Below are 27,406 nucleotides of genomic sequence, written 5' to 3'. Positions count from 1 at the left end.
ATGTAGATTGTGATCCATCAGTGGACTGCAGAATAATTTCTGATGAACTGTTGCTGCTGCCCATGCAGGTCCTCAACAAAAAGGACAGTGAAATGCACACAGCACTGGCACCATACATTTCTGTATAAGGATGCCGATGCCTCTGTAGCACCAAGGCAGTCTATTCAAAGCTACCTGTGGGTTGCTGCCACTTCTACTAAGCGATAGTAATATTATTGCCTGTTGCATTACTACGCACATCTCCTCCCGTTATACATATTTTTATACACATCAGTTGGTTGGCAAACTAGAAGGCAAAATTCAGAGAAGTGTGAATTTTGAAGGATAGCTTCATTTTAGTTTTTGTTTAGGCATTGTTTTGGGAAGTGCAAATTAAGTACCAGTAAGTTCACCTTAACCTGAAAACTCAATCAAACTTCTTTCCCATCACAGGTTTATACACGTGAAAAGAGGAACCTTCAATTTGACCAATCCACATTGCATTTACGGGAGCAAGAAACTGGACGAAGTGGAAGCAGCTTACAATAAATGGTAGCAAATGAAGTGGATTTCCATTGGCTTTAATACGGTTAGTGCTAACAAACTCTGAGAATCATTTTTTAAAAAACAAAAAGGAAACATTTTTTAAAACATAAAGGTAACACAACAGGGAGAACTTTTTTTGATATAAATACTGCAAACAAAAAACTATGCATTTGTGTTTTCATAGAGGAAAGTGTTGTAAGTGTAGTAGTGCTGTGTGCTTGATCGTTTCAATAAATATGTACCGATTCCTCTGGTTAATTTGGCTCGAGGTCTGTGCATAGGAATATTCTAGACATGTTTGAAAAGATCAAAGTTCTCCTTACCTTAGTTGAACTTAAATGATGTATTCTGTCGCTGGAATAACTCTGGGGTATTGGAGGAACAGGAGAAACATCTGCTCCTTTGGTGGCATTCTTTTTTATGATTTCCACATAGGACACAGGGAAGATTCCTTGTCGGTTGGTTCCTGGTAGTTTGCCTTCATACCAATTTTGATCAACCCGTCTAAGGAGCATTACTCTGTCTCCCTGGAAAGCAAAACTTGGAAGCTTAGATGTGATAATCCTCTACAATGCATCACATGTTCATTACCACCCAATCTTTCAGGTCTTTCAGGGTAGTGTAGTAACAAAGAGCGAGAGTTGCGAGCCTGAAAACTCCAACCCCAAAGCTCACCTCAACCAGGTGGGTTTTGGTACTTTCAGAATGGCCCACAACCACAAAATGAGAATAATGTGGAACTGAGGAATTGTTCCTCCTGATTTTTATTCCAGAAGGATAATTTTAAAAATGATTCCTTCCCCCCCCCCCATTGCTCTCTATAGCAACTTTTCTTACTAGTGGAGACAGTTTCTAGTTATTTATTTAATTCAATTTATATGATTGTATTTTTAATTTTCCACTGTTGCTATAACACACTGGAAAAGTGAGACACATGTAAAAACATAAGAAGAGTCTGCTAGATAAGGCCAAAGGCCTATTTAGTCCAGAGTCCTGTTCTCATATTGGCCAACCAGGCGCCTATGAAAGGTCTCCAAGCAGGAAGGACCTGAGCACAACAGCACTTATTTCAAACAATATATTGTCTAACTTATAGGACCCTTTTAAAGAGATTAGCAAGACAGCGTATGTGAATTATTTCGAACACTTCAAATATGTGTGAAACACTAGGTACTATTAAAAGTTGGCTAGTCTCTTGTTTTTCACCTGTTTCCTTATTCAACGAGCCACAAATCTCACCAGCCACAGCGTGAAACAGTAGCGTTCCGTTCCATCACTTCAGGTAATTTTAGTTCTGAATAACAATACTGTTTAAATGCTTACTTGACAAAGAAGCTGTTAGTCATTGCTTACCTTTCTCAGTGACAGTTCCACATTTGTATCTGCATTGAAATTGTATTTTGCAACAGCTTCTCCAATCTCTGCAATGTGTGCTGGGGGTGGTGGCCTTGCTGGCTGTGCTTTTTCGGGGGGAAGAAGTTTCTGGAAAGAGAATGGTGGTTGCTTTAAATCAGTCTATTCAGTTTGCGCAAGCACTCTGTAAAGCTAACACAGAAGGGGGGGAAAAGATGGCAATACACACAAACCTCAATGTAAGAAATTGGAAAAATCCCAACTCTTCCATAGTGTTCGCCCTCATACCAGTTTTGATCCACTTTCCTGAGGATATAGACAGTATCGCCTTTCTTAAAGGATAACTCCCTGTAACAGATATTTATAAACAGTAATGTTAAGCTAGCTGTTTGGATTTTTTGTACTTCAAATGATCTTTATATTGAGATCTAATTTGAATGTTTATTATTATTATTATTATTACTCCTCCTCCTCCATGTCTGTGGAAGGAGAGTCATGAGCACATAAACCCTACTTGATGTTATTGGCCTAGTGCAAACATAAAAACAATTATGATGCTTTTTTCTGTGAGAACTTGCTTTAAGTTCTCAAACATGGTTTAGTTTGCAAGGCATGTTTAGCGAATAACCAGCAAGACATGCTCAACCCTTGCAAGGAAGGAGATATAGAAACAGCTTTAACTATGGTTTGCATGGTGTATATACAACATCTAACTATGGTTAACTCAAGTCATGTTTTGAATAATTAACAGAGCCTAAATTCAAAACGTTTTGTACAAATATTCAGCAGGAAACTTTCTGCTTTGAATCCTGGTACTGTGCTATTGAAAACGTCAGCCTTTAAAAAACAAACAAAAACCACAAATTTTCTTATGCAACAGAAATACCCTTCTATTATGAAAAGGCAAGTCATTCTTTAGTTTTGGTTCCCTCCTCAATTTTTGTATTTCTCTTGCTGAACAGGAATGTAAAAGAACAATATTGGTTACAATGTACAAGCAAGCAGGAAAAAACACCATACAGTGGTACCTCGGTCTACTAACTTAATTCGTTCTGGAAGTCCATTCTTAAACCAAAGTGTTCTTAAACCGAGGCACGCTTTCCCTCCCACCGCCGGTGCCCTTCCACCGTTCGTCTTCCAGGGCAAAGTTCGCTAATCGCAACACCTACTTCCGGTTTTGCGGAGTTCATTGTGCGAATAGTTTGTTAAAAGGACTGTTCGTAGAACGAGGTACCACTGTATTTGCATTAGCAGCATCCATTCATGTGCTCCCATTGTGCAAATGGAGCTAAAATGAACTTTTAGTATCGCACATAAATATCCATAGTTCACTTTAAAACTGTTTCCTGTATTGTGACGGGGAGTTATCAGTTGCTATCCAACTAAGAGTAAATCCATTGAAATTAATGACTTTTAAGTTACTAACAATATATATCGCCCTTCAGCTTTAAAAACAAGTAACATTTTATGTTTCCTAAAATTTATTATGCCTTTGATATAGCTGAATACTTCATGAGAATGATTCCATGCATTATTTTGCAGTTAAACACTGCAGAGACTCATTCAAGTTAAATGACTGAACATTTGCATACTGTAGAATGCTTAAATATCCCACAATTAGCCCACAATAGTTTAACTACATCTAATATACAGACTCATCTAGAGCAATTAAAAGTCCTACATATAGCTCTTGTTTTCTCTGCAAACAGCTCCAACATACATAATATTTTTTAAAGGAAAAACAGCAGTCACTAATACTTACTTAGGGGTTTGAGCCTTAAAATCATATACTGCTCTCGCTGGCAGTCTCTGAAATGGAGGGAAAGAATTGAGTCTACATTAATATAAATATTTAAATATTATGTCGAAAACTTTGCAAAGAAGGAAACCATTTAAAAATCTTTTTTATGTAAACCCCTAAGTAAAAGGCCTAACATTTTAAAATAATAGTGTCTCCAGTGTCTCTTATTAGCATTTATGCTATAAATGATCTGTCTATTATTCAGTTAACTTATTTAAGAGACTTTTATATTGCTTTTTAACTGCATGGCATACTTTCCAACATCTGGGGGATGAAAATCAGGATGAACTTTTTTTTAACAGGATGATTAAAGAGTGTTAAGGAATCAGGAGTCACAGATAGGCCAGAGTCCGATGATTGTGGCCTATATATACGCCAGATTAGAAGATCCCCCCAATTGTCAATCTCTGGACCACGTGTCAATCCTTTTTAGTCTTTCTCGCCCCACCAATCCATTCTCCATTGTCTGCCTCTCCTTTCACACCTGCCTGCCCTTGCCCACCTCCCTTCCAAAGCCTCCCAATTTGAACTGCCCTGCTCAAATTGGGATGTTTGGCAGGCATGGTATGGCACCTATTTAATTTGGTACCTGTGAGTATCAAATGTGCAATGGGAACCTGAGGGTGAGCCTTACTCCATAAATGCTAGCGTGCCACGCCAGCCACTGTTGAGATTGACAAATAATCATCAATCTCACATATATGTATATGTCAATGGAGCCCCCTCAATGGAGACACAATTCATTACAGGTTGTTAGGCCTTCAGAGACAACATCAAGACTGCTGGGGACCAGAATCTCGCTATCTTCTAGCTTTCCTTTTTCCATCCTAGTTCCATTGTGTTGGCAAATAAATTACCATGTACACTCGACTATAAGCCAACTTTTTTAGCACATTTTTTATGCTGAAAAAGTCCCCCTTGGCTTATACTCGAGTGAGGGTCCTTTTGGGCTGCTCCTTCCTCCTCCTCCGCCTTTGTCGCTGTTGTCATCAGCGGAACGAGCAGCCTGAAAGCAGGCTTATATTCGGGTCGGCTTATACGTGAGTATATATGGTACCTGTTTTGTAGCACCTGGGCAAGAAAAAGTACCATTGATAAACAGTGGACTTTTATAAATGTCAGTGACAACTACAGAGAATGCCTTTTTTGGCTTCAAACTCTTTTAAATTATTCATTTTCTTTTAAATACCTCTCTCTCTGGAGTTCCTCTTCTTTCCTTTGGAGCACATCGACCCACATCCGTGAAAGCAGAATAGTTCCCAGGAGACTCCTGGTCTACTGAAAATAAGATGCCACTTTGTGAAATTCAGTTTAATTAAAAATAAAGCCGTTGGGCTCTATTTGAAGGGGCACTACATCTAAATTATATGCAAAATGCAAGTTGGGGCTAAAAAAATAGAAACCAACAAATGAAAAGGACAAACAGAAGCTAAAAACTGAACTGTGGGAAATTCTTCCACTAATACTTTATGCTTTAAAACTGAACTTGAGCAAATAAAGAGCAAAAGCAGAACCAGAGCACCCTAATTCTAACTTGTACAACAGCGATTTGAGCAACTAAAGGAACAGAAGTATGAGATATTAAGGATGCGAAGGGTAAGAAAAGCATAGCAATGAATCATAAGATTTTAAATATGGAACCACATGCAAGGGAATGTATCGGATACATGCCACAATCACAGAAAGGTGAACTACATGACATTTTTCAGATTATCAATAAGTATGCATTCCTCTTTTATATAAGTCCAGAACTAGACAACTAGGATCGCAACTGCAACATCTATCTCTGAGCCACTTTCTCACTGAAAATCACTCCCACAGCTCCTGTTCCCCGAGGAAGGTGCCATTTCCCCAAAGAGCATATTTGGGGGCAATTTACAGTGGTAGAACAGATGAGGAAGAGTAAAAGGTAGGGTAAAAGGTAAAGGACCTCTGGATGGTTAAGTCCAGTCAAAGGCGACTGTGGGGTGCGGAACTCATCTTGCTTTCAGGCCAAGGGAGCCGGTGTTTGTCCACAGACAGCTTTCCGGGTCATTTGGCCAGCATGACTAAACTGCTTCTGGCACAACGGAAACACCGGGATGGAAATCAGAGCGCACGGAAACGCCATTTACCTTCCCACCGCAGCGGTACCTATTTATCTACTTGCACTGGTATGCTTTCAAACTGCTAGGTTGGCAGAAGCTAGGACAGAGCAAAGGGAGCTCACCCAATCGTGTGGATTCAAGCTGCCAACCTTCTGATCAGCAAGCCCAAGAGGCTCAGTGGTTTAGACCACAGCGCCACCCACGTCCCTATGAGGAGGAGTAAAAGTCCTCCCTGAACTGCACAATTAAAACTCAGATCATCCCTACCCTTACTTTTATTTCTAGAAAGAAAACCCCCAGGATAGATGCTTACGGAATGAATATGCACATAAGTGGAGAGCACTCGGAAAGTCCTAGTAGCTTGTGAGGAGACCCTCCCCACAGCCTAAAGAGGATGTGCTCTTTGGGCTCCAGGGAGGGTCTTCTTGTGATCTGGAGGGGCAGTGGAGCTCTGTTGAGGCTGCTCAGCCTCCTCACCTAACAGCTTACAGTTGTTTCAGCAACCCGTAGTTTAAACTAACCAGAGCACACACTGAGCGTGGATCCAAGAGAAAACTAGTTAGTTAAAAATGGATGTTTCCAAATTCTTCATTGGAGAAAGGGAGGGTGAGTGCACAAGCCTGAGGCTTGCTGCTGCTTGTGCACATAGTGTTAAATTATAGATTAGTGTTATGTGTAAAACAGGCCATTGTAGAGTTGAATGTCTCAGAATAGTATTCTGTGTAATTAATATATACCAACGTAAAAATACGTTTCAGCTATAACTGTGCATACTCTTTGTGAGCCTAGTTAGAACCAATTAAAAAAGCAGCTTTTCTTGCATTGTTTAATGCTATTATTGCACAACATAGCTTCTCTAATAGCTTCCCATGGTCTACTGCTTATGCATTTTATTGGGATATTTTTGTCCTGATCATAGGCATCTTCCTACCTTTAAAAACTCTGGGTGAGGAAATTACATCACTTCCTTGGGAGCAGATTTTCAAGGGTGTGACCTTCATTTCCATTATAAACCACAACTTTACTATTTTAGAAGCTTATGAAGATCTGATAATTGCATCTCTATGCACAGGTAGCTTTAATTTTACACTCAGCAACGAGCCTTTCACTCCTACGACTTTTTGCACAACAATCAATTTGTTTCTAAAAACACAATATAAACGCAATGACAATGGGCTGGAAGTGAAAGGATAGGGGGTGGATGACTCAATCACAAGCATAAAGAAAAGGAGATAATCAACCTTGGAAACATAGTGCACTATCATTTTCTTGGCTGCTGCTGTTGGTTGTTTCCATGTCTTGGTAAGAGGCACTAAGTGGTAATCTTCCACATTCGTTCTGGTACAAAGGGCAATGAATAGCACCATCTTGAGGCAGTGGATGAAAAGGCTGGAGCATGGGACTCTTCCTAAGAGCTTTAAGGGAGGAATTCCTCTCGGGAATGTCTGGAAGCAGCTCAGAAATAAGTCTGTGCAAGATGCTGTTGTCAGGCAAGCTTCCCCTTCTTCTTTCTGCTTTGATTTGGTCACAGATATCTTTAAGCGCAGAGTCCAGAGCGTCAAAGACAGCTGATTTGCATTTAGTCTTTTCAGCCTGCTTTTTGGGGGCTGCAGTTTTTTTCCTCCGGAAAGGCACTGGGCTGACTAGGAATGCTATCTTAGAGAGGCCAGAGTCCGAGTCTTGTCTTCTAGGGTCTTCTGGGGTAGTTTCCTGTTTAGCCCTTTCATGCTTTCGCATGGTGGTGAAGCGGGTGTACGATGCTGGGCACCTCCCTTTGCAGGAGCTGATGAGATGCTTGTGATGGTGGTGGTGGTGGTGGTGGTGGCCCGATCCATAAAAGCTTTCCGACGACGTAAAGGAAAAGTGGTCAAAATCACTTTCACTACAAAAGGAAGAGCCTTCTATCTGTATAAAGTCACTGAGGTCAGAGACCACCCCATCTTGGTCACTGTCTGAAAAGTCCAGATTAGATCTTTGCGGTTCCTCACTAGTCACTTCAATGTGAATTGGCACCAGAGTTTTAGATTTGTAATTCCGTTGTACCTGAGTAGCATGTCTGCCTTGGTTTTCCTCCTCCAGCAAGGACTCGATGGAAAACCGTCTCTTTGTACAGAAGCCATTTTTAGGGGGTTCGAGGAGGGTTACTGCTGACAGTGCTTCTTCAGCTAAATTTGGCATTGATTTTGACTTCTGAATCAGCTTTTCAAATTCAGATATTCTATTGGGCACCATGTCTCTGGGCACTTCCTCAGCTGAGGAGTCTTTCCAGCCCTGCAGCAGGTCTTTATGCTGTTCCTTTTCATACTGCAACACCCTGGACTTTACAGAACAGATTACCTCAGAATTCAGCAAGTCTTTCCGATTGATACGGTGCATCCTCTTATACATTTTCAGGAAGCCAGGAGCATCATGTGCTGATCTATGACGTGCCCGTGAGTGACTGGAGCCACGGCTTTCAGAAGCGTATGGGGAAGCCCAGGTAAGTGTGGAGCCACCTTTCAAATCTTCCTCACATAACAAAGACACCATGCTTTCCGATTTATTCTGTGGGTCAGGAAAGCTACAATGATCATCTGCTAGCAGGTCATCACAACTGCGAGATTTCCGCTTGGGAGAGGAAGTCTCTTCCGTGCTGCTCCAGATTTCTGCATTCTGACGGGACATTTGCCAGCCATTCTTGTAGCTGATTGCCCTTCTTGAGTCACTTGGCACAGCCAAGCGCTGTCCATAGGTTCTACAGTAATCTAATTCATTTGAGCTGCTGTAGTTGGGCACTGAGTAACTGGAAGGGGGTGAACACACTTTGCTAATATCCCCACCTTTATAATCCACAGAGCAGCATGGTGAAAAAGAGACATTGCCAGAAATTAACAGATTCAAAAGCAGATAGGAAATAAGGCAATCAGCACATGCCAGAAAGAACAGAGAGAAGGCAGTTAGTCTTCCTAACCTAGCATTAAGCACTAATGTAAGATACGCATTACCAAAGCATAGGGGATGAAAAACAGATCTAAGCATTTATTAGACCTTGGGCTGCAATCCTTTACACACTTACTGGGTGTAAGCCTCATTGAAATCAATGGTACTTACTTTTGATTGAGTAGACAGGTATAGGATTGCACTGTTAAAATCTAAAGGTTCAGCAAATAGAATCTCATGCTTCTACTAACAGTTAAATATTTTTATAGGTTGCGGTGGGAGGACAGAGCACCTGTTTCCAGCATGTCTACCAGGACTGTCTCATTTCTGACCGTATGAAAATCCATGAGTTTATACGCAGTGATCATGTCACCTCTTTAGGGCAATCAAAGCAGGCAAGTCGAACCATACTTCCTGTTCAGAAACTGAGAGCAAGGCATAGCAAGAAATGTAGAGACAGACTTCTAACCTAGACACGTCTAAACTATCTTTCCCTTAAGAGGCTGCACCTTGGTAAGATGGATTCAGTTTAACAGTGAACAAATGAGAGTTGGTTGTTATAATGCTCTAGTAGCCACAGCCATAGCCTACTAGGAGGTTTCTATTGTATGTAGGGGTGTGTGTGTGCCCCCATTTATTTTTGAGATCCATATCCTCATTCAAACTCTTGTGTATGACAGAAGGTATAACATTCTTTATATCTTCAAAAATAGAGCATTCTTTTCTGTCCAGACAACAGAAGAAATGCAATTAAATGGCATGTCATACATTACAGTCACAAATTCTGACTGCATTTTAAAAAAAACAAAAAACACAATAATCTTCATATAGAGAACTTTTTAAAATACCCAAACCCCAGAGGATGAATATAAATATAAGCACAGAATTTTGACTTCTTGCTTGTAGACATTTGAGAGATCAGTGAATGCTTAACCATCTAATAGCATTCAGCATCCATCAACAGCTCAACAATATTTTGCAGTTTATAAGGAATGTTTGTATAATTACATCGTAGCCTGTTTACAACTGTGCTAATTTCTTACCTTTTGCTTTTGATGGAGACGATGGAGAAGAGGTTGTAACAGGCTTCCTAAGTGTAGAATATGTGCTCTGCGTATTTGTATGGCCCACACTAGCCCGATTTGCATTTTGATCACTGTGTGCCTTCTGATGAGGTACTGCTGGCTCAGACTTCCTTCTTTTCCTGTAGTCACTTGCCGTACTTGTTGAACTAAGGAAATAGGCAGTATGAGTGTCACTGCACAGGACGTGTTAAAAAAACTTCAGTGATGTACTCATCAGCCAGTGCTGACTTAATTACGTGCTACTAATAAAAACTAAACAACAAGATGATTAGCCCAAATAGTGTGACAACAATCTCATTTTGATCCCGATTTATTTGTTTACATGTCTCAAGCTCTTTTAAGTTGGCAAGAATCAGAGCTGGGGTCTGTTGGTTGACAACTTTGTGGCCTTGACTCTTCTTTTTGACAGAACACAAAACAATACAACACAAGTTCCAGTTCCCTACAGCATCTCTTTTGCACTTTAGCAACTGAATGGAAAATGTGAAACATAATGACCAAACTATGATTTTGTTGAAGAACAGAATGCTTCCTGAAGCACTGCATGACACTAACAGCAACAAGTCCAGTGATAGTGACAGTGTAACCTGACTGTTTTTCACTTCCAATTAGGGGGTACCTTAATAAATTCAAAGCATTTTCCAAAACCATGGTTTCCAGGCAAGAAGGAAGGCTTCTACTGCTGCTATATAATTTACAGACATAAGCCTAATGGAGAGCTGGTGATTACATTATTCTTAATCTGAATGCACGATAAACATGGCTAGCAGCAACATACATCCTTTCACTTCATGGGTTTGGCACTTGAAAAACAACACAAAACGAGCATGCAAACAATGGAGATGCTGAAAACAGAGAGGAGGAAAATTTGATGGTGTGTGGAGCATCAGGACAAATTATGCTTCATATTCAAACAGAAAGGGACAAGAACAGATTATTAGATTTGTACTGAGGTAAGGAGTCCCAGCCAGAAACATGCATATCAGTCTGGGCATAGCAAAAATAGGGAGGGGTGGAGTCTGTGCTTTACCCAAAAAGGCTATATGGAAATGTCTTCCTGTAGGAGGAAGACCAAGTCTAGTTACTTTCAAATGCAAGCTGCTCTATAGATGAGCTTGAAATCTCTGTACAGCCCCCCCTACTTTCATTGATCAAAGTTATTCTTACCTAGAAGGTCTGCCCAAGCCTCTATCTGTTGGACTGTAATATAAGGAAGTCTGGAGGCACAAACAAGCAAGACAGTTAGCCTTTTATATGGGATTTCACTGGTATAATTCATAAGAAATCACTATGCAATGACTATAGGAACACCATAATTTATCACACCGAGAGAAGCTTGAAAAATTAGAAGTGAGGCAGCTTTCAAAGTTAAAAAGGTCAAGCAGCAAACTGTTCCTTTTTAAGCTTGTTCCCAAAATGATAGGTGCTATGATTTACATTGGCTAAAAGGTGGAAGCTATAAAACCTCAGATAAATACATTAATCAATCAATCAATCAATCAATCAGTAAATGAGAGACTTGAGATATCCTATAATTACTTACCAAAGTATTAATGTCAAAGAAAGCTTGAAATTCTCTGTATACATAGCTTACACATCTATAACTTGCACGGCCACTTGGTGACCTTCTTAACTTCATGTTAAGAGCAGAGTTGATCCCACCAACCTAAAGACTTTTTGCGTTGCTTAAGAAGTGACAGCTGAATGACCTTTGGGAATGCAAATACTTAAAACTTGTCAATATATGTTCAGTCCTTAGTGACACACTATTTTTAATCTAGTCACTTAACTGGTGTGAAAGCTTGCGCTGGAATTAGACACACATCGTACTACAGTTTGTGGGAGCTAGAAAAAGAATCATGTTATCCCAGGGACATCTTTTCATGGGCACAAAACTATGCATTCACATATTAAGCATATTTTACATTCAGGCTATGTAATTTCAGAGATGACCCAAGGAACTGAAAATAGAATTTTCACACTGTGTGCTACTGTTCTTTGTGGAAAAGCAGGAGGTCAGGCTGAAATCACACATAAAATGTATTATAGGAAGCAATCTGCTATTGCATTGCATCTGGGTGAACTCATTTACTTTCGGCGAATGACAGCAGAGCTTGTATTCGTATTTACGTTTTAATTTTCTTATATATCACTTCAGTAATTTCTTGTTTTGCTGTGCCGAGAGAGACAGCAAAAGAGATTTTGCATCACCACCCACCCAGAATGAACTCCAGAATTTATTGAGCCTGGGCACCAGACTATTCCTGTGTTCTGTCCTCCTCCTTGTTGCTGTGCACCACCCTAACAGTGGGGACTGGGAGCCCAGCAGGAGACAAGGCCAGTGGACTGCTGAATCTGCTCTGCCTCTTATAGTGTTAGTAGCTATTCTGGGGGATCCAGTCAGCAGTGAGTCCCTGCCAATCTGCAGACACTTTCCAGATCCCTAAACATGCTGACTACTGACATCAAGGTCTTTTACCACAACTGGCATTCATTACAAATGCATTGTATAGTAGAACACAGAAACAAAGGAAGTTGTTATGTGCTAGCTGCCAGTTTTGTCCATTCTGACAGACAATGGACCTCCAGGGTATCAGGCCTTTCCCATCACCTGCCAGCTGGAGAAGCTAGGAATTAAACCTGGCACCTTCTGAATGTGGAGCATGAGCTCCACTACTGAGCTACAGTCCCTCCTCAGTAACAAGACACAAAAGTAATCTGTTACCCAAGAACAAGATCTATCAGAGATATTTAAGTACATAAGAAGAGCCTGCTGGATCAGGCCAGTGGCCCATCTAGTCCAGCATCCATTTTTCACAGAGGTCTGTGGGAAGCCCACAAGCAAGACCTAAGTGTACCTCCTCTCCTTCAGATCTCAGAAACTGGTATTCAGAGACCTACTGCCTCCAACTGTGGAGGTAGACCATAGTCACTGTGACTAGTAGCCATCAATAGCCATTTCCTCCACGAATTTCCCTGTTTAGGGAAGTTTTTAATGTTTGAAGTCTTATTCTGTTTTTAGTGTTCTCTTGGTAGCCGCCCAGAGTGACTGGGGAAACCCAGCCAGATAGGCGGGGTATAAATAATAAAATTATTATTATTATAACCCTCTTTTAAAGCCATCAAAGTTGGTGGCCATCACTGCCTCCTGTGGGAGCTAAAATTCCAAAGCAGCATACACATTTTCAACATCTCCAAATTTTTCCCTTGGAAACCAAGTTATGCAGAAGTCGTTATCAACAAGTATCCAAGATCATATTTTAAAGGCAGAGAAGTAGTATCTTTGAACATAATAGAAATGCATTTGAAACCTAGAAAATGATCAACATAAATTTAGTATGCACTTTAAAAGTGTAACATTTTAATAAAGTTCACACACAGCAATTTGATCAGGAAATAGATGCTGATGAGACAAGACACTATGTGTATTATTATTATTTATTATTACTGTATTTACTCAAATCTAATGATCACCTTTTTTGCCAAATTATGTTACAAAAATTAAGGTTTGCATTGGATTCAATAGCACATTTACATTTGTCAGCAAATACTTTTTTTGGTTTCAAGGTTCTGAAAATTGAGGTGTGCATTTGATTCGATGGCACATTAGACTCTAGTAAATACGGTATTTAGATTTCTTACCCACCCTCCACCATAAGGTCCCAGGGCAAGTTTTAAAAAATATAAAATAATATTAAAATCAGTTTAAGCAAATGTCTATCAAAAAAGAATAGGGTAGGTCCTAAAACAACTCTCAGGTATCAAAGACCAAGGTAAAGAAATGTGTCTTCAGCATATGATGAAATGAGAATTATTCCAGTGGAGTTTGCAGAGAAAAAAGCTTTAGAATTGGAGATGTGAAAAAATTATTTGAGTTTAGTCACCAATTTCATTGCTTCATGGAAATGAATAAACAAATAATGAAGGTGATAGCTTACTTAACAATATAGAATAGTGGTTTGTTTCTCCCTAACAAGCCAGGATTCATAAACCAAGAACAAACCTTGATTTAAGGTTGATTTGTTAAGAGAAATAAACCATCCTTCTGGGTTTAAATGAATATTAAGTGATACCTTTCCTGTTTTGTTTAACTGCTTGTGCATCAGCATGCAGCCAGGGCTGACCAATTCCATTTTACTGCTGGGAGTGAAGGCTAAGATTCTATCTCCAGAAGCTCATTTGACAGGCAGCTGAATCTTATGTTAACACTTGCAGTAGGACAGTATGGTCTACCCCACCTGGGGGAAACGGCAAGCTGTATGGTATGCACTGCTCTATTCTTTAGAACCTTGTGGCTATTCCCTATGCCTCACTCTGCCTAAAGGTAGGGCCAGCCTGCATCCATCTCATGCACAAAACATTTCCTTAAGCCAAGATTCTTGCCTGAATGTGTAAAATCGCCTACATACGACCGCCCACATAATTTCAAATGTTGCTTATACTGCATTTCATGAACAATGAAGAGATATGAAAGCCACACATTTCCAAGAAATTTGGCTAATCATAGAATTGTAGAGCTCGAGGGTCATCTAGTCCAACTTTCTGCAATGCAGGGTACTAAGTTTCCCTCAAGATTTCCTCAGACATACAGAAACCTCCATATCTGTCTTGTATTTTGATAGGGGCAAAATATGTTGGCTACTCTATTTAGAATCGCTTCAGGAAATGATTCAGCATTTTAAATGTTTCTTCAAATTGCTTCCCATTCCACCCCCTCGATGCTGTCCCTATCTTTTCTTGCTGTCTCATGGAAATCTTAAACCACTGCCTTGTTTTAAACTGACAACAAAAGAGAGAGAAAACGTCAGAACTGTTTAACTTTGCATTTTCTAAAATAAATAGGCCTCATTTTCCTTTAAGCAAGGTGGAAATACATTTCCTGCTGAATTTAATGTCTCAAGGGAAAACTGTTTTCACAATCTTTGTGACATTGAGCAAACTAATTTACTCATTATAAATTGCCTGTTCGGGGGCAGGTGCTAACTGATTTGCAGCTGTCATTTGCAGCTGCAAAATGCATCACCAAATCATCACCAAATTTTATTTTTAAAAGTGAAAAGGAGATATACAATAATGCAAGTTAACGGTACCTGGAGAACACCATCGAGGTATTTGAATATTACCAAAACAGTCCTGTTTGTTTTATTTTGAAGGCTCATTTTCTGGTCCTGCTAAACTGTAAAATATTCATACTGCTACACTCTGTTACATTCTAATACACGAAGGATACCAAAGCTCTCAAATTGGAGGATGTGCATATTGTCTATTCTAGATGACAAGAACTGCCTTCTACTTTCTATGCTGCTGGATTAGAGAGAGGGGCCACTGCCAAGTTGCCTAGTATCTGCTTTTCCTTGTCTTGATTCCTCCAATCCATTTCTCTCACATGTGCCACTGGTCTGCTGAGAGATGCCAGCTACCAACCTCTCCCTCTCTTGCTGCTGCCTAGCTGTACTCTTAGGCAACATGACTTGCTGGGAGCAGCCACCAGCAACAACATTCCACCAAAACTCCAACCCCTGTGTCCTGATTTGTGTCCACTGTGCAAATCCCAGAAATTCCAGGGTAAATAAGTAGAGCACTGGACCTGGACATCCTGCTTAAGGCAATTTCACACTGAAGAACAACACCACCTAGTTCTTTCCCTTGAGAGAAAGAGGGGAAGGCACAGAGGCGGCGGCAAGACACAGAACAGGTCAGAAGAAGAGCAATGAGCATGTGCAGCAGTCAGAATGGACCTTTGTGGAGAAGCAAGTATGTCTTGTATGCACAAGTCAGGACAAGAGAGTGCAGTGTGCTGCCCCATTGCCCGTATGAGGGACCCTCCACTGATGCTAGAAAGAAACCGAGTTATAATTGTACTTAATTAGAAGGGCTGTTTATAGGGAGTTGTGTCTGTGAGCACTACATAGAAACCAAGCGAAAGAGAACTCATGATGTATGCCGTTCCCGAGTTTTAATCATTGAAAGAAGAAACATGCTTAATTTACCTCATTGGAAAGACCTGGAGGATTGTCTTGAACATAATCCAAAAGCTTTTTAGGAGGCTGCATCATTTTAGCAGAATTGCGAGATGAAATGGAGGAGAATCAATGGCAGCAAGGAATGGAACATGTGGAGAAGGTGAACATAGTTAGAAACTGAGTGTGGACAGATTACAAGAGTGGCACAAACATAACAAAAATGTGGGGAATAGTGAATGTGGAGAATGTGCAACAGAAAGTATACAACCATCTTATTAAACCCTTGCCTAGTTTAAAATCAGCCGCCTTAATTCTTACAAGACAAACAAATGTCAAGAAAAACCATTCAAATATATCACCAGCTCCTATTTAGATCTCTGCTGATTTTTAGGGTGAGGGAAAAGTGTTCTGGGGTGCAAAGTTCTGCTTCTCTCCCTTCTACCTTCATTCATTTCGTTGGACTTGAATGAACAGCTAGGGATGCTTCGGTAATTTGCTCTTTGAATTCTGATACAAACTACACTGATCATCACCTACCAGACTAAGGTACAGACCCAGACATACTCATCCTCTGTATTTGGCATTTCTGTTAACATTGTGGTGCAGTGTGGAAGATGGTGGTCTCTTTCTCTACTTATTTCATTATCACTGATTTTGTGTTTCTGCAACTATGACAGAAGATCTCTTAGGGTCTAATTAGAGTAATGATCAATTTCATTATTAAATCTAAACAAGCATAGTAAAACTTTAATAAAAAGTGTAACATACTATGTTTTTCTTGTCATCTAGATATTAGTCTCAGGAATCAGTACTCCAAATTAGTGATCATCTCTGTTTTCAATAGTAAAGGGCTCAGGAAAAACTATTAAAGGAAGTTCAGTTTGGTGAGCCATTATTATGAAACATTCTCTGAGCTTTAGTGGATTTTCTTCAAACATTCCAAATGTATATACCACAACCACAATATCTAACACACGAGACCTTTGACGGTGTGCATCTATTATTCCTTTTTTAAGTTACTGAAGCATGTCTGGAATCTAGGCAATTTGATCTAGAAAAGTATAAACTGCATCTTATTTCCTAAAGTTTATCTATTAATATTCTAGCCTCACTTACCGGGCGTCCAAACTCCAGCTCAGAAAAGAATTTATACCAGGGTTCATTTTCTAAATCTATGTCATCTGGGTTTATGCGACCCGTCTGGAAGAATTGTGAAGGAGAAAGGGGAGGAAAAGGCACACACTGATCAAAGTGTTGGAAATGACATGGCACACTGATGACACACAGACATTAACACAAATAATAGGAAAGAAAGAGTGAAACAAAAACAAAGGGATGGAGGGGACTTCATGGTGAAGTGAGATTTGATTTGAGAGTTGTCACACTGGTTGTTTGAACTCCTCCTTTTCAGCTTGTCCTCCAAAGGATTGTTGTGTACACACAATACAGAAAATATGATGGGTTTTAAAGAAGATTACATCAGATTACTTTGTGCTGCTGTTTCTGTTTTTAAAAAGCACTATTATACAACAAATAGAAGCATGTTTGGTTGCATTCGGGGATGCAGTATATATGCTTTCTTTTTCAGGATCTATGTAACTCTCAATGATAGGTAAATGCATGATTTGGGGCAGAATTTGGACCACCCAAGAAAAGCATGTTAATTTTGCATTTTGAAGTCGAGCATTCTGAAGTAGTATGCAGGATGATGACAGCCCAACCACCTCCTTCAGCCATTATAAAATAAGCTACTCATATAGTACTGACAGGTGCGTCTCTCTGTGTGAAAAGTTCTGCATCACTACCTGACACTTGAATAAAAATGTTATTTGGAGAGATGGGAGCCATATACAGCATCTAGGGTGAGTTCATGGTACTTGGCCAGACAGGCAGCTAGTGCTGTCAATTTTGGACAGCATGTATGACTTTTCAGGGATGGGAGAATAAATGTAACCACCCATTCCCATGTCCCCTTTCAATAAATAATCAGGTGTCTGAATAATCATGATGAAGTAGTTAGAGAGTGTTGAATTTGGAGTGAGATGACCTAGTTCAAACCCCCTTTAACCCATAAAGCTCACCGGGTGACCTTCGACCACTTCCTTTCAACTAATTTCCTATGTTGTTGTTTTGAGAATAAAAAAAATTAAAGGAAGGATGCACCACATACACTGCCTCTAGCTCCTTGGAGGAAGGGCAGTACATGAATGAAATAATAAAATATATGTTATTCATATTTATTTTCCTGGCAATTTGATATTCATTCAGCACACTGATTTACCCCCAGTGGTGATGGTTTGTGAAGAAGGCAGCTACAGCTGATTAGGTGCTTCCACTGAGGGTCTGTCTTTAGTGTGCAACTCTTTAAAGTGATGAACAACATTTTAGAGCATCATCAATACATAGTCAAATAAAGCAGCCCTTTCCCCACAGTCATCATGGGACACATCCTTTTGATTCACTTATTGTGCTGTAGAGGGCAGCAACAAACAAGAATTTCTGCTCTCTCTCTCTCTCTCTCTCTCTCCCCTGAATGATTTGATGCAAGGTTTCCAGAACTCCTTACATAAAAATCAGAGAACTGTGGTTAAGGCTAGCAAAAATTGCTAACCACAGATTGCACCAGTTCACAAACAAGAGGACTGCAGCCTGTGTATAAAGCACTGTTTATATGTATATAGGAAACTGGATATAACAGAAAACTCTGGAAGTCTTGCACTAAGGTAGGAAGGAAGCACTGTGGCATAACCCTCATTTTTAGTTCAACAAACCATAATTTATCAGATTGAGATCATTCCATCTGAATTGAGTCAAATGTATTTTTTTTGGGGGGGGAAGGGCATGGATAATAGGAAGGCATCTAGCTCACAGGTGTCTCTGAATATGGAGACTCCATTTAGTTATTATGACTAAAAGGAACTGCTACAGAAATTTGTGGAGAATGTCCTAGATCTAGACTTACATGTAGATAAGCTTTTGACACAATCTAACATTGTGTACAACTGCAGCTGGTTGACTGATGGAACCCAAAGGGACTGAAGAAGAGATGACTGCGATGTGATATGATAGCAATCTTCAAATATATCTGAAGGGCCATCATATGGATGATGGAGCAAGCTTGTTTCTGCTGCTCCAGAGCATAGAATCTGGATCACTGAATTCAAATGAGAAGAATGGAGATTCTGACTAAACATTAAGGAATAACTTTGACAGTAAGACAGGGGAATGGACTACTTCAAAAGGTGGTGGACTCTCCATTGGAGATTTTTAAATAGAGGTTGGATGGTCATCTGTCAGGGATTCCTTAGCTGCTGTTGATGCACTGCAGGGGGTTGAACTAGATGCCATTGGGATCCCTTCCAACTCTATAATTCTGATTCTGTGAAACAGGTTCGTTCAACTAGTTTGTTAACTTGCCAACTGGCACAACATCTGTGCAGAATCCTGGTAACCCACCAGAGCCTGATAACAGGCTGGTGAGCCAATGTTGCCTTTCTGATTTTTGTAATAAGGTAAGCCCATACACCACGGGTCAGCAACCTTTTTCAGCTGTGGGCTGGTCCACCGTCCCTCTGACCATGTGGTGGGCCGGACTGTATTTTGGAAAAAAAATAATGAACAAGTTCCTATGCCCCCCAAATAACCCAGAGATGCATTTTAAATAAAAGGACATATTCTATTCATGTAAAAACATGCTGATTCCCGGACTGTACGCAGGCCGGATTTAGAAGGCGATTGGGCCACATCCGGCCCACGGACCTTAGGTTGCCCACCCCTGCTATACACTATACATATTTTAAAAGCTGTCCCCCCAAAAAGTAATACAGCAACTCCATACAGCTATGTGTGTAAGCAGGACAGTAAAAAATTGTGTTACTTGATCTGCACTGTCAAAATGTAATAAGTTGTGTGTGCATAAATAAAGAGGCAACTGAGGTCTCAATCAAAAATAGAACCCTGGATACATATCTCCACTTTTTGTCCTGGTACTAATTTACACATGCCTCCTCTCTTTATATGCTTTTGGGGGAGGACTACAAACTGTCAGCTGAAGGTATGGGGTTTTCTTCTTTAAAAACGCAGAATTTGCGCAACTGTACTCATGCATGCAACATGCATACAAACAGATGTTGGGAAAAATCATAATTTGTTTTAAAGGAAAAAGTGCTCTAAATATATTTCAGGGATGGACATGTATGAGCTAACATTCAGTACTGAAAAACATTTAGAGTTTTTTTTGATGCAGCACTCATGTTGCTCAGCTGTTTCAGTGATGTCTCATTTTAGATTTTATTTTTTCTTGCAGAATTTCATAAAACTGCACTAGTTGTAAGCCTTACTGAGAGTTATTTTGACAGAGAACATGGAATATAAGCACCTTGAGAGCCAAAAACAGACTCAGAAATAACTGAAAGGGCTCAACAAAACAAGGGCTGCCCCCCCCCAAAACAGCTCTATTTCCCCTCCAAGTAATTGATACTTTTCAATCAATGATGTGACAAACCCAACATAGAAAAATGTCTGTCAATTATGAATTGCACACCCAACCCTGTGCAATATGGGCCTCTTGGGTGGGCAGTTCCTTGTAACAAGCAACATTTGATAGCCTTCCTTTGATGAAATGACAGATATCCATGCTGCTTTCTGACATACTGAATAAAGCAAAGCACTTTGTCAAGGTATCAATATGACATCTTTAAAAATGTATTTGCTCCTCTTTTTTACCCTGGACTTGGGGCCAAACTAGACTGGGCACTGAGAGAGGTCCTCAACTGGATCTCCCACATATTATTTAAAGTTAAAAGCAAGCATTGGGAAGTACCATCAATATGGTTATGTGGTAAATGGCAGCTTCAGCTTGTTCTGGTGAGCAGTGCACCTATCTATGTTTGCAGACTGCTTGCCTGGAATCTCTGGTCAACTGAGGCCAAGCCACATGTGATAAGGCCTTATATAGGCCTCCCTGTATTTTCGCCTCCAAATCTCACAAGATACAGGGGATCCCAAGTAAAGAGATTCTGTGCCTCTCTACTCTCAAAGTGGCTCTCCCATGACTTCCCTTCCCATCTTGTTGTGGTGTTCCAGTTTCCCAGGCATCATGCACTGCTGTTGACAGTAGCCAGGAAGTAGAGAGGAAGGCAGTTGGTGTTGCCTCTTCTTCCTGTGCCACAACCCCAGCACGGATGGCTGCAGGGTTTGCTTGTTTGTTTTGGAGGGGAGGGGCTTTCTATAATAGTCAAACTCTGAGTTGGCTTAGGAGCCTCTAACTCAAGATGAAGAATAAGCATCATCATACCTATGATGCCTGGTAAAAGCATTCTTGTCTAGGCAAGCTTACCCAGAGGCTTTAAATATATTGGTGTGAGTTTTAAACCTGTTTTGGTATTTTTACTTTTTATATGTTTTAAAGTATTTTTTATTTGATGTTATTTGGTGAACTGCTTTGAGGTCACTGTTGTTTTTACAAACAGGCAGTGTATAAATTTTGCAAAATAAATACCTATAGATTTTGACACATGGCATACTAAAATATAGAACTTTCAACTTCTGTTTTGAGACGTTTGAAATAGCACACCTGTTTGATACAAAGCGCCTTTTAGGATCAAATACATATTTTTTGGTATTATTTCTAAGTACATATTTCTAAAGCTACTGCTAAAAATAATATACATTCTGAAGAGTAAAAACATATGAGCACAAGGAATTCTGTGTACCTCCTGGCTTTGACAGCTAACTTCCTTACATTTTTCTCCATAAACAGAGGAAAGCAGCAGAGCTCTTGGAAAGTGGAGGAATTGGGGTTTAGCTTGCTAGAGGAATGATAAGGCAGGAGCTCTCAAAAGCTGTGCGGAAGATAATTTATTACCCAACACATTTTTAGTATAACTATTCTTTCTCAGGGTCAACCCTGATTTCAAACTATTCCACACCGTGCCTTCCCCTGCTTTTTGAGATACTTCAAAATGCAGTTTTGGTCCCTTTTTGAAAGAGAGGAATAAATGCATTGAGGACCGCATTCTTTTCTGTATGCTTTTGAAGTCTCCTCCCCTTTTGATCCTGTGTTTGGTGCCTTTCTTTCCCTCTTCTGTTATCTTTTTGGAGGAACTCATCAATTGAAAAAACAAGTCTGTGATGCATTTAAGTATCCAGGGCTGCTAATGTTACATTGGCATCATGGGCAGTTATGTGGTTTCCAAATAGCTAGCATTCAACAGGCCCTTGAAGCAAAACCTCTATAACCTATGCCTACAGGGGCCATGTGTTTTGCAAAAAGCACTGATATTTGATGTAGCAAAATGGTGAAACTGGTGAAAATCGGCCCTTATGAGAATGAATGTGGCCTCCCTCTGGCTTGTGCTCTCCTCCTCCTCTTCCCTCCCCCACTTAACCACAGTTTAGCATGTTGTCTGAATCCTAAACATGCTTAAATTTGACTATGGTTAGTGAAAACAAGCCATCTTCACAAATGATTGCTTGAAGTTGGCTTGTTGTTACTAACCATAGCTAAGAACAACTGCATTTTTTCCTCTAGTCAACATTATTAGTACTTATTATTATTACCACCAAAAAGCAGGGTATGCTCCCATTTTCTTTTCTAGCAAGGTTCGGGCAACTTTAACAGCTGTGTGACCAAAAGAATTTCAACACACAAAACTTCTGCTATGCTAGAAGTTGCACCTGCTAAATGTCTTCCTGTCATAAGCAGTTAAAAGCACAGGAGGCTTTCTAGAGAAGGAGGTGCCAACCATACACCAAGGAAGCAAATCTGGAGCCTTTAACGCTATGATTCTAAGATCCAGTTATGAAAGCAATGTGGGTGAATTCATGATGCAAACACAAGTGATATCCCTAAAGTGCAAAACCACATTCTTTTGCTTTCTGGGCCAGAAAATAGTCAGTCTTTCTCTCTCTCTCTCTCTCTCTCTCTCTCTTTCTTTCTCTCTCTCTGTGTGTGTGTGTGTACACACACACACACACACACACATTTATGCCCATTCTCTCCATATTAGATTTCAATTCGCGTTACAGCCTCAGGTAATGGGAATTAATTTCCCACTTCATGAACATGCTATAAAAAGGCAAAGTCCCAATTATAGTGCACTCTGTAGATTGCATTTCTTTTGTCCACAAATTTTGCAGCTCTGACACAAAAAGGCATTGCCTATTACTTTATGCAAATGAACTGTTTTACAATTAACATCAGTTGTACAGTGAAGACTTCAAAATTAATGTTACATTAACAACTTGGCTCTGTGCTAATTGATTTAGAGTCTGTTCAAAAGGAAGCGATTGTCAGAACACCACAGCTGCCGTTTAAGATCCAGACCTCCAAAGTTCTTTGAAACATTTAGCGTTTTGCAGCTCCCTTTGAACATTTAGAAACAAACTTACTCAATTTGTCACAACGTGAATTGGAGTCCTCGGCAATCAGTGCCAGCTACAAGTGCAAGCAGGGTTTGGGGAGATGGTTATATTTAGATTACATCAATGATGAATCTCACATAACTAAAGCTTTATTCCAAGGGGGAAATCTGGTAAAAAATAAAGTGAATTAATTTAGGATTTGCTAGGCATTACAGTGAAACCTTGGTTCCCAAACTTAATCTGTTCTGGGAGTCTGTTCGATTCCCAAAACAGTTCAGGGACCAAGGCACGGCTTCTGATTGGCTGCAGCAGCTTCCGGCAGTCAATTAGAAGCTGCGGAAGCCGCGCCGGGCATTTGGCTTCCAAAGAACGTTCAAGAACTGAACAATTACTTCTGGTTTTTCTTCATCCCAGAGCCAGAACGTTTGGCTCCCAAGATGTTCAGGAGCCGAGGTTCCACTGTACTAAACAAGGGTGCATTTGTGAAACATTTCAATATGCAGAGTTATTTGTATTGGGTGGGTTTTTTGCTCCATGATATTTCTACTGCAGAAGTTGAATACCAGACGAGGATAGTAATTTGAGAATGTTTTAATTACAAATGTTTCTGAAGTGGCGCAGAGGAGAGGAATCCAAACCCCTAATCTGCTGTCCTAGAGAGGATTTGGATAGGGCAGAAGGCTCCCTCCATTCAGCTCTGCCAGTGGGGGAGCTCTGCCATTACCAGCAGAAACTCCCCAAATGGGCTGTTTGGGGTGCAGGGATTAATGCAGAAATGGAACTTATGAATACGCACATGTAATACTGACACAGACTGGAAATTGACTGATTTCTCCATGTTACTGTAGAGAGCAGAAGTATGGTAATTTTCAGCAGCGATCTTGTATTTCTCATAACATATAATTTCACCCCAACTTCCTTCAGATTGCACAATGTGCCTGTCCTTGATAGGAGGCAAAGCACAGACATTTTCTTAAATCAATATAGGGTCAGGTTTTTATGCTTGGCCTTCAGAAGTTTCCATAGATGTGATGATTACAGTTAATTCATCACTTAAAAAAAAAAAAGAATGGCACACTATTATTGTGAACGTTGGCTGGTCGGAATTGGCCAATGTTAACTTTAATTCTTCCCAAATATTAAGTTACACTTATCCCGCATGTATATAAAATTTCATCATGCATGATATGCTGATACAAGTTATTTGCATTTGTGACAAATAATCTACATTCCCACCGAAACCTTCATTATTAATCATACTTGAGAAATAAAAACTGGAAACTACCCCCTAACTGGTTTAACCGATAAGACAGGGAAATATTAAGACATACCCATTCAGTGCAGTTTATATGCTATATAACTGCTATGGTAAAATTTGGCTTCAAAAGCAATGGCCACAAAGTAACATGTCATAAGTAAAATTCAGCATTTGGGTACCTACATCGATCAGTATTTTAATTCCTGAACAGTGGAAATATAAAATCATTTACAACTTCTAAAATGATATATTAGAATGCTAAAGATCAACCCTAAAAATGCTGAGTATTTAAAGACAATTGCTGTATCCAAGTTAGGCAACATAAATTGTACTGGTCTGGTTAAAGCCAGCTCAGCTAGACCACCTTCTGGGTAATGAAGAAAGATACTGCTTTTGTGTCCACTAAAGGTATAAAAGATGTTACTTTTGCAAGGACAGTATTGTGTTTTAGTACGTTTGAGCAAAGCACACGTCCCCCAAGACTACGCATATGCAATAAAAGTCAATGAGCAGAGTATGCCATAGAGTTACTAGGAACATTAGTGGTAATTTTGCAAGTATCAGCCTTATTAAACATGCTTTTAAATAATTTTATATGAACCCTAGCTTAAAAAATGCAACAGAGACATTTAGCCACAAGTTAGTGTGCTTTGAGCCATCATTTGTGAAGACCTCATTAAGCATAAATAATGAAAACACATTTGTGGATTTAATTTTTCTGGAGTGCCTAGGAACAAGGATTCCCCCCCCCCCCAATGTGTAACAACTTTCATGTTATACATGTGCTGGTAAAATTGCTACAAAGGTGACAAACTCCCCACATTCATTCTGCAACTAGGAGCTTATAAGACTGCTTACCTATGTGACAAGTCAAACGAGAACATTTTTCAGATTGAGTCCAACATTTAAAAAAATCCAAAGTAGTCAAATGTGGCAAGCAAACCAAAATTGCGACATTTCAGCCAAAAAACATGAACCCTTCAACCACCACAACAAATCTCTTTAAGAAGAGTTCAGTACTTTTCATTTCTTTTCAAAGCATCTAATGATATCCGTTAAAACTATGTCAGCTTTTATGACTAGAAATGAACTCATTAAACTATTTGTCATGTTTAAATACAAACCGACTTCACTTACCGGTCTCTCGTGTTCGAGGATAGAAGACTTCCCTGGCTCGTATTCAAAAATACTCCTTGGTTCTGAACGGAATTTGCGTGTGTCTACTTTTCTATCCGGAGGGTCCCACTCATTTCTAAGATAAAATAAAGTTGACAACTGAATTAAATCATTCCCACCAAGCTCTATTCATATATAAAAAATGTCTTGTGGGTACTGCAAGCCTACTTTCTCCATGTGCCATTTGTAAAATCACAATAAAACTGACACTAAAAGCAGAGATTTCATAGAAAGGAAAACCATGCTTCGCAATAGCATAATTAGTGACATTATGGTATTTGAAAGTCAAGAGGCAATGCAGCAGTTTAGATTTTTTTTTAAACTGGCTTTTATAAACATGAAAAATGTTATACAAACAAGTATACCAAGTTTCCTCATGTTGTTTGTGTATCACAAAAATAGCGTAATAAATTTGTATGCTGTCGGGGGATTCTTGTTGTTGTCTTGTTGGGCTGTGTATGTGATAAAGGAGCCATACCGAGATGAAGGCGTCATCTTCTATTTGTCCCTGTGTGAGTTTAAATTTATTGGTTAGTTTTTCCAATAAGGCTGCTTCCCATACTATTTGATACCCTTGGTCCATGCTTACTCCTGACAGGTCTCACCAGTGTCTGGTTATGATGTTTCTGGCTACTGAGAGTAGGTGGGTTATGAGCTCTTTGTGGTGTGAGTGGAGCAGTTTAGATTGTTAAGTTATTTATGGTGAAGCAAGGCACACTCTATGTAAAAGCACTTGCAGTGAGTATAAAAATACTTCTTATGTGCTTTACATATTAAAAGAGCCTGAAATAATGCCTCTCACATTATGCCTCATGGAATTTGCTGCTTCTAGATTGACTGCTACAAAACGGCTGCAAGGCTTACTTCTCTGGTGCAGATCGTTGCCGTGGGCGAATTGGTGGTGCTGGGGGTGGTGGAGGTACAGGGGACGAGACCTTAAAGGCCTCCGTGCCATTGTCAGAAGTACTTTTCGTCAGCGGTCTGTATGTCTGTGTTCTTGCAGCAGGGTGTGCTTGAGCAGAAAAGGATGGGCTAAAGTTACCTAATAAAATGACAAAACAGAAAAAGCCATAATATAACTATTAACATCACTTGATATAATACATATATGCCACATTCAATTATGGGTTTTTAAAAATTAATGTGAATTTAATGGTAGTTTTTCTTGGCTTATATCCTCAGTTCCATGAATGGCATAGAGTTTACAGAATGGAATTTTCTTGCTTCTTCTTTTCCTCTGCAACAGCCTGTGCCCCTAAACATCGACTCCTAGAGACTAGGGCATCCTCTAGAACAGACTAGCATGTGGTGTGGAAGGCTGCAGCAAGAAGGGCAGATTTCCAAAGACCACGGCTTCCAGGATGAGAACAAAAGAGTCATCCACTTGTACGCCGCCACCTTGGATTCCACATCATATACCCAACACAGAGGATACTTGTGGACCTATCTTTGAGAAGGGTATGTAACGACACACATTTCAGTCCCTAAACACATTTATTGGAAGTAGATCCCACTAAATTCAATGGAACTTGCAACGACTGGTCTTGACTGGAATGGGCAGACTTCAGGCTTGACAGATCTACTTTGATTTTTACTAGAACCCTGAGCTCTATCAACTGGAGCCAGGTTCAAAAGAGTAGATCAAGTTGAGGCAAACAACATACTCCTAAAAGTTAAGAAAAAGGGTGCCTCTGGGCAATTGTTCAATCAAAAGAAGTGTTTTTGGTACCAGAAGTCCCATATTGATTCATGGTAAGCATGGCTTGCACAACTTGTAAACCATCAAGTGAAATGCAGCACACCACCTGGGTATAGGGCCATATCAATGACTTGACAGGACCCCTATTTCTACAGTCCAAAGCAAGTGGTTTATC

The 27,406-nt window shown here is 39.9% G+C and overlaps 1 protein-coding gene and 1 long non-coding RNA gene across 25 annotated transcripts in view; one reads left to right on the top strand and one right to left on the bottom strand.

Moving 5' to 3' along the window:
* SORBS2 (sorbin and SH3 domain containing 2) overlaps window positions 1-27,406 on the bottom strand; it is a gene marked incomplete at its 3' end in the record, with an annotated part of 250,265 nt that overhangs the window by 17,643 nt on the left and 205,216 nt on the right. For 11 of the 24 annotated variants that reach the window (XM_083755286.1, XM_083755289.1, XM_083755285.1 and 8 more), the window contains 12 exons: window positions 26,397-26,574; window positions 25,494-25,608; window positions 16,850-16,933; window positions 15,761-15,817; window positions 10,938-10,987; window positions 9,729-9,916; window positions 7,008-8,585; window positions 4,869-4,957; window positions 3,641-3,687; window positions 2,112-2,226; window positions 1,879-2,007; window positions 849-1,052 (listed from right to left, as the gene is read on the bottom strand). In XM_083755286.1, coding sequence (XP_083611412.1) covers window positions 849-1,052; window positions 1,879-2,007; window positions 2,112-2,226; window positions 3,641-3,687; window positions 4,869-4,957; window positions 7,008-8,585; window positions 9,729-9,916; window positions 10,938-10,987; window positions 15,761-15,817; window positions 16,850-16,933; window positions 25,494-25,608; window positions 26,397-26,574 — 2,834 coding nt within the window. Of the gene's footprint in view, window positions 1-848; window positions 1,053-1,878; window positions 2,008-2,111; window positions 2,227-3,640; window positions 3,688-4,868; window positions 4,958-7,002; window positions 8,586-9,728; window positions 9,917-10,937; window positions 10,988-15,760; window positions 15,818-16,849; window positions 16,934-25,493; window positions 25,609-26,396; window positions 26,575-27,406 lie in introns of those variants that run through there. The other 13 variants (XM_083755280.1, XM_083755275.1, XM_083755282.1 and 10 more) reach the window with 4 other exon arrangements.
* LOC310852524 overlaps window positions 1-27,406 on the top strand; it is a 108,549-nt gene that overhangs the window by 63,429 nt on the left and 17,714 nt on the right. The window contains exons 5-7 of the long non-coding RNA XR_014568202.1: window positions 433-568; window positions 8,161-8,249; window positions 26,779-26,990. This is a non-coding gene — a long non-coding RNA (uncharacterized lncRNA). The remainder of the gene's footprint in view (window positions 1-432; window positions 569-8,160; window positions 8,250-26,778; window positions 26,991-27,406) is intronic.

The sequence above is a fragment of the Podarcis gaigeae genome (genome assembly GCF_964106915.1).
Source record: "Podarcis gaigeae genome assembly, chromosome: 9".
Taxonomy (NCBI): Eukaryota; Metazoa; Chordata; class Lepidosauria; order Squamata; family Lacertidae; genus Podarcis; species Podarcis gaigeae.
The sequence above is the reverse complement of the archived record's forward strand: the minus strand, read 5'-3'. Positions and strand labels throughout refer to the sequence as shown.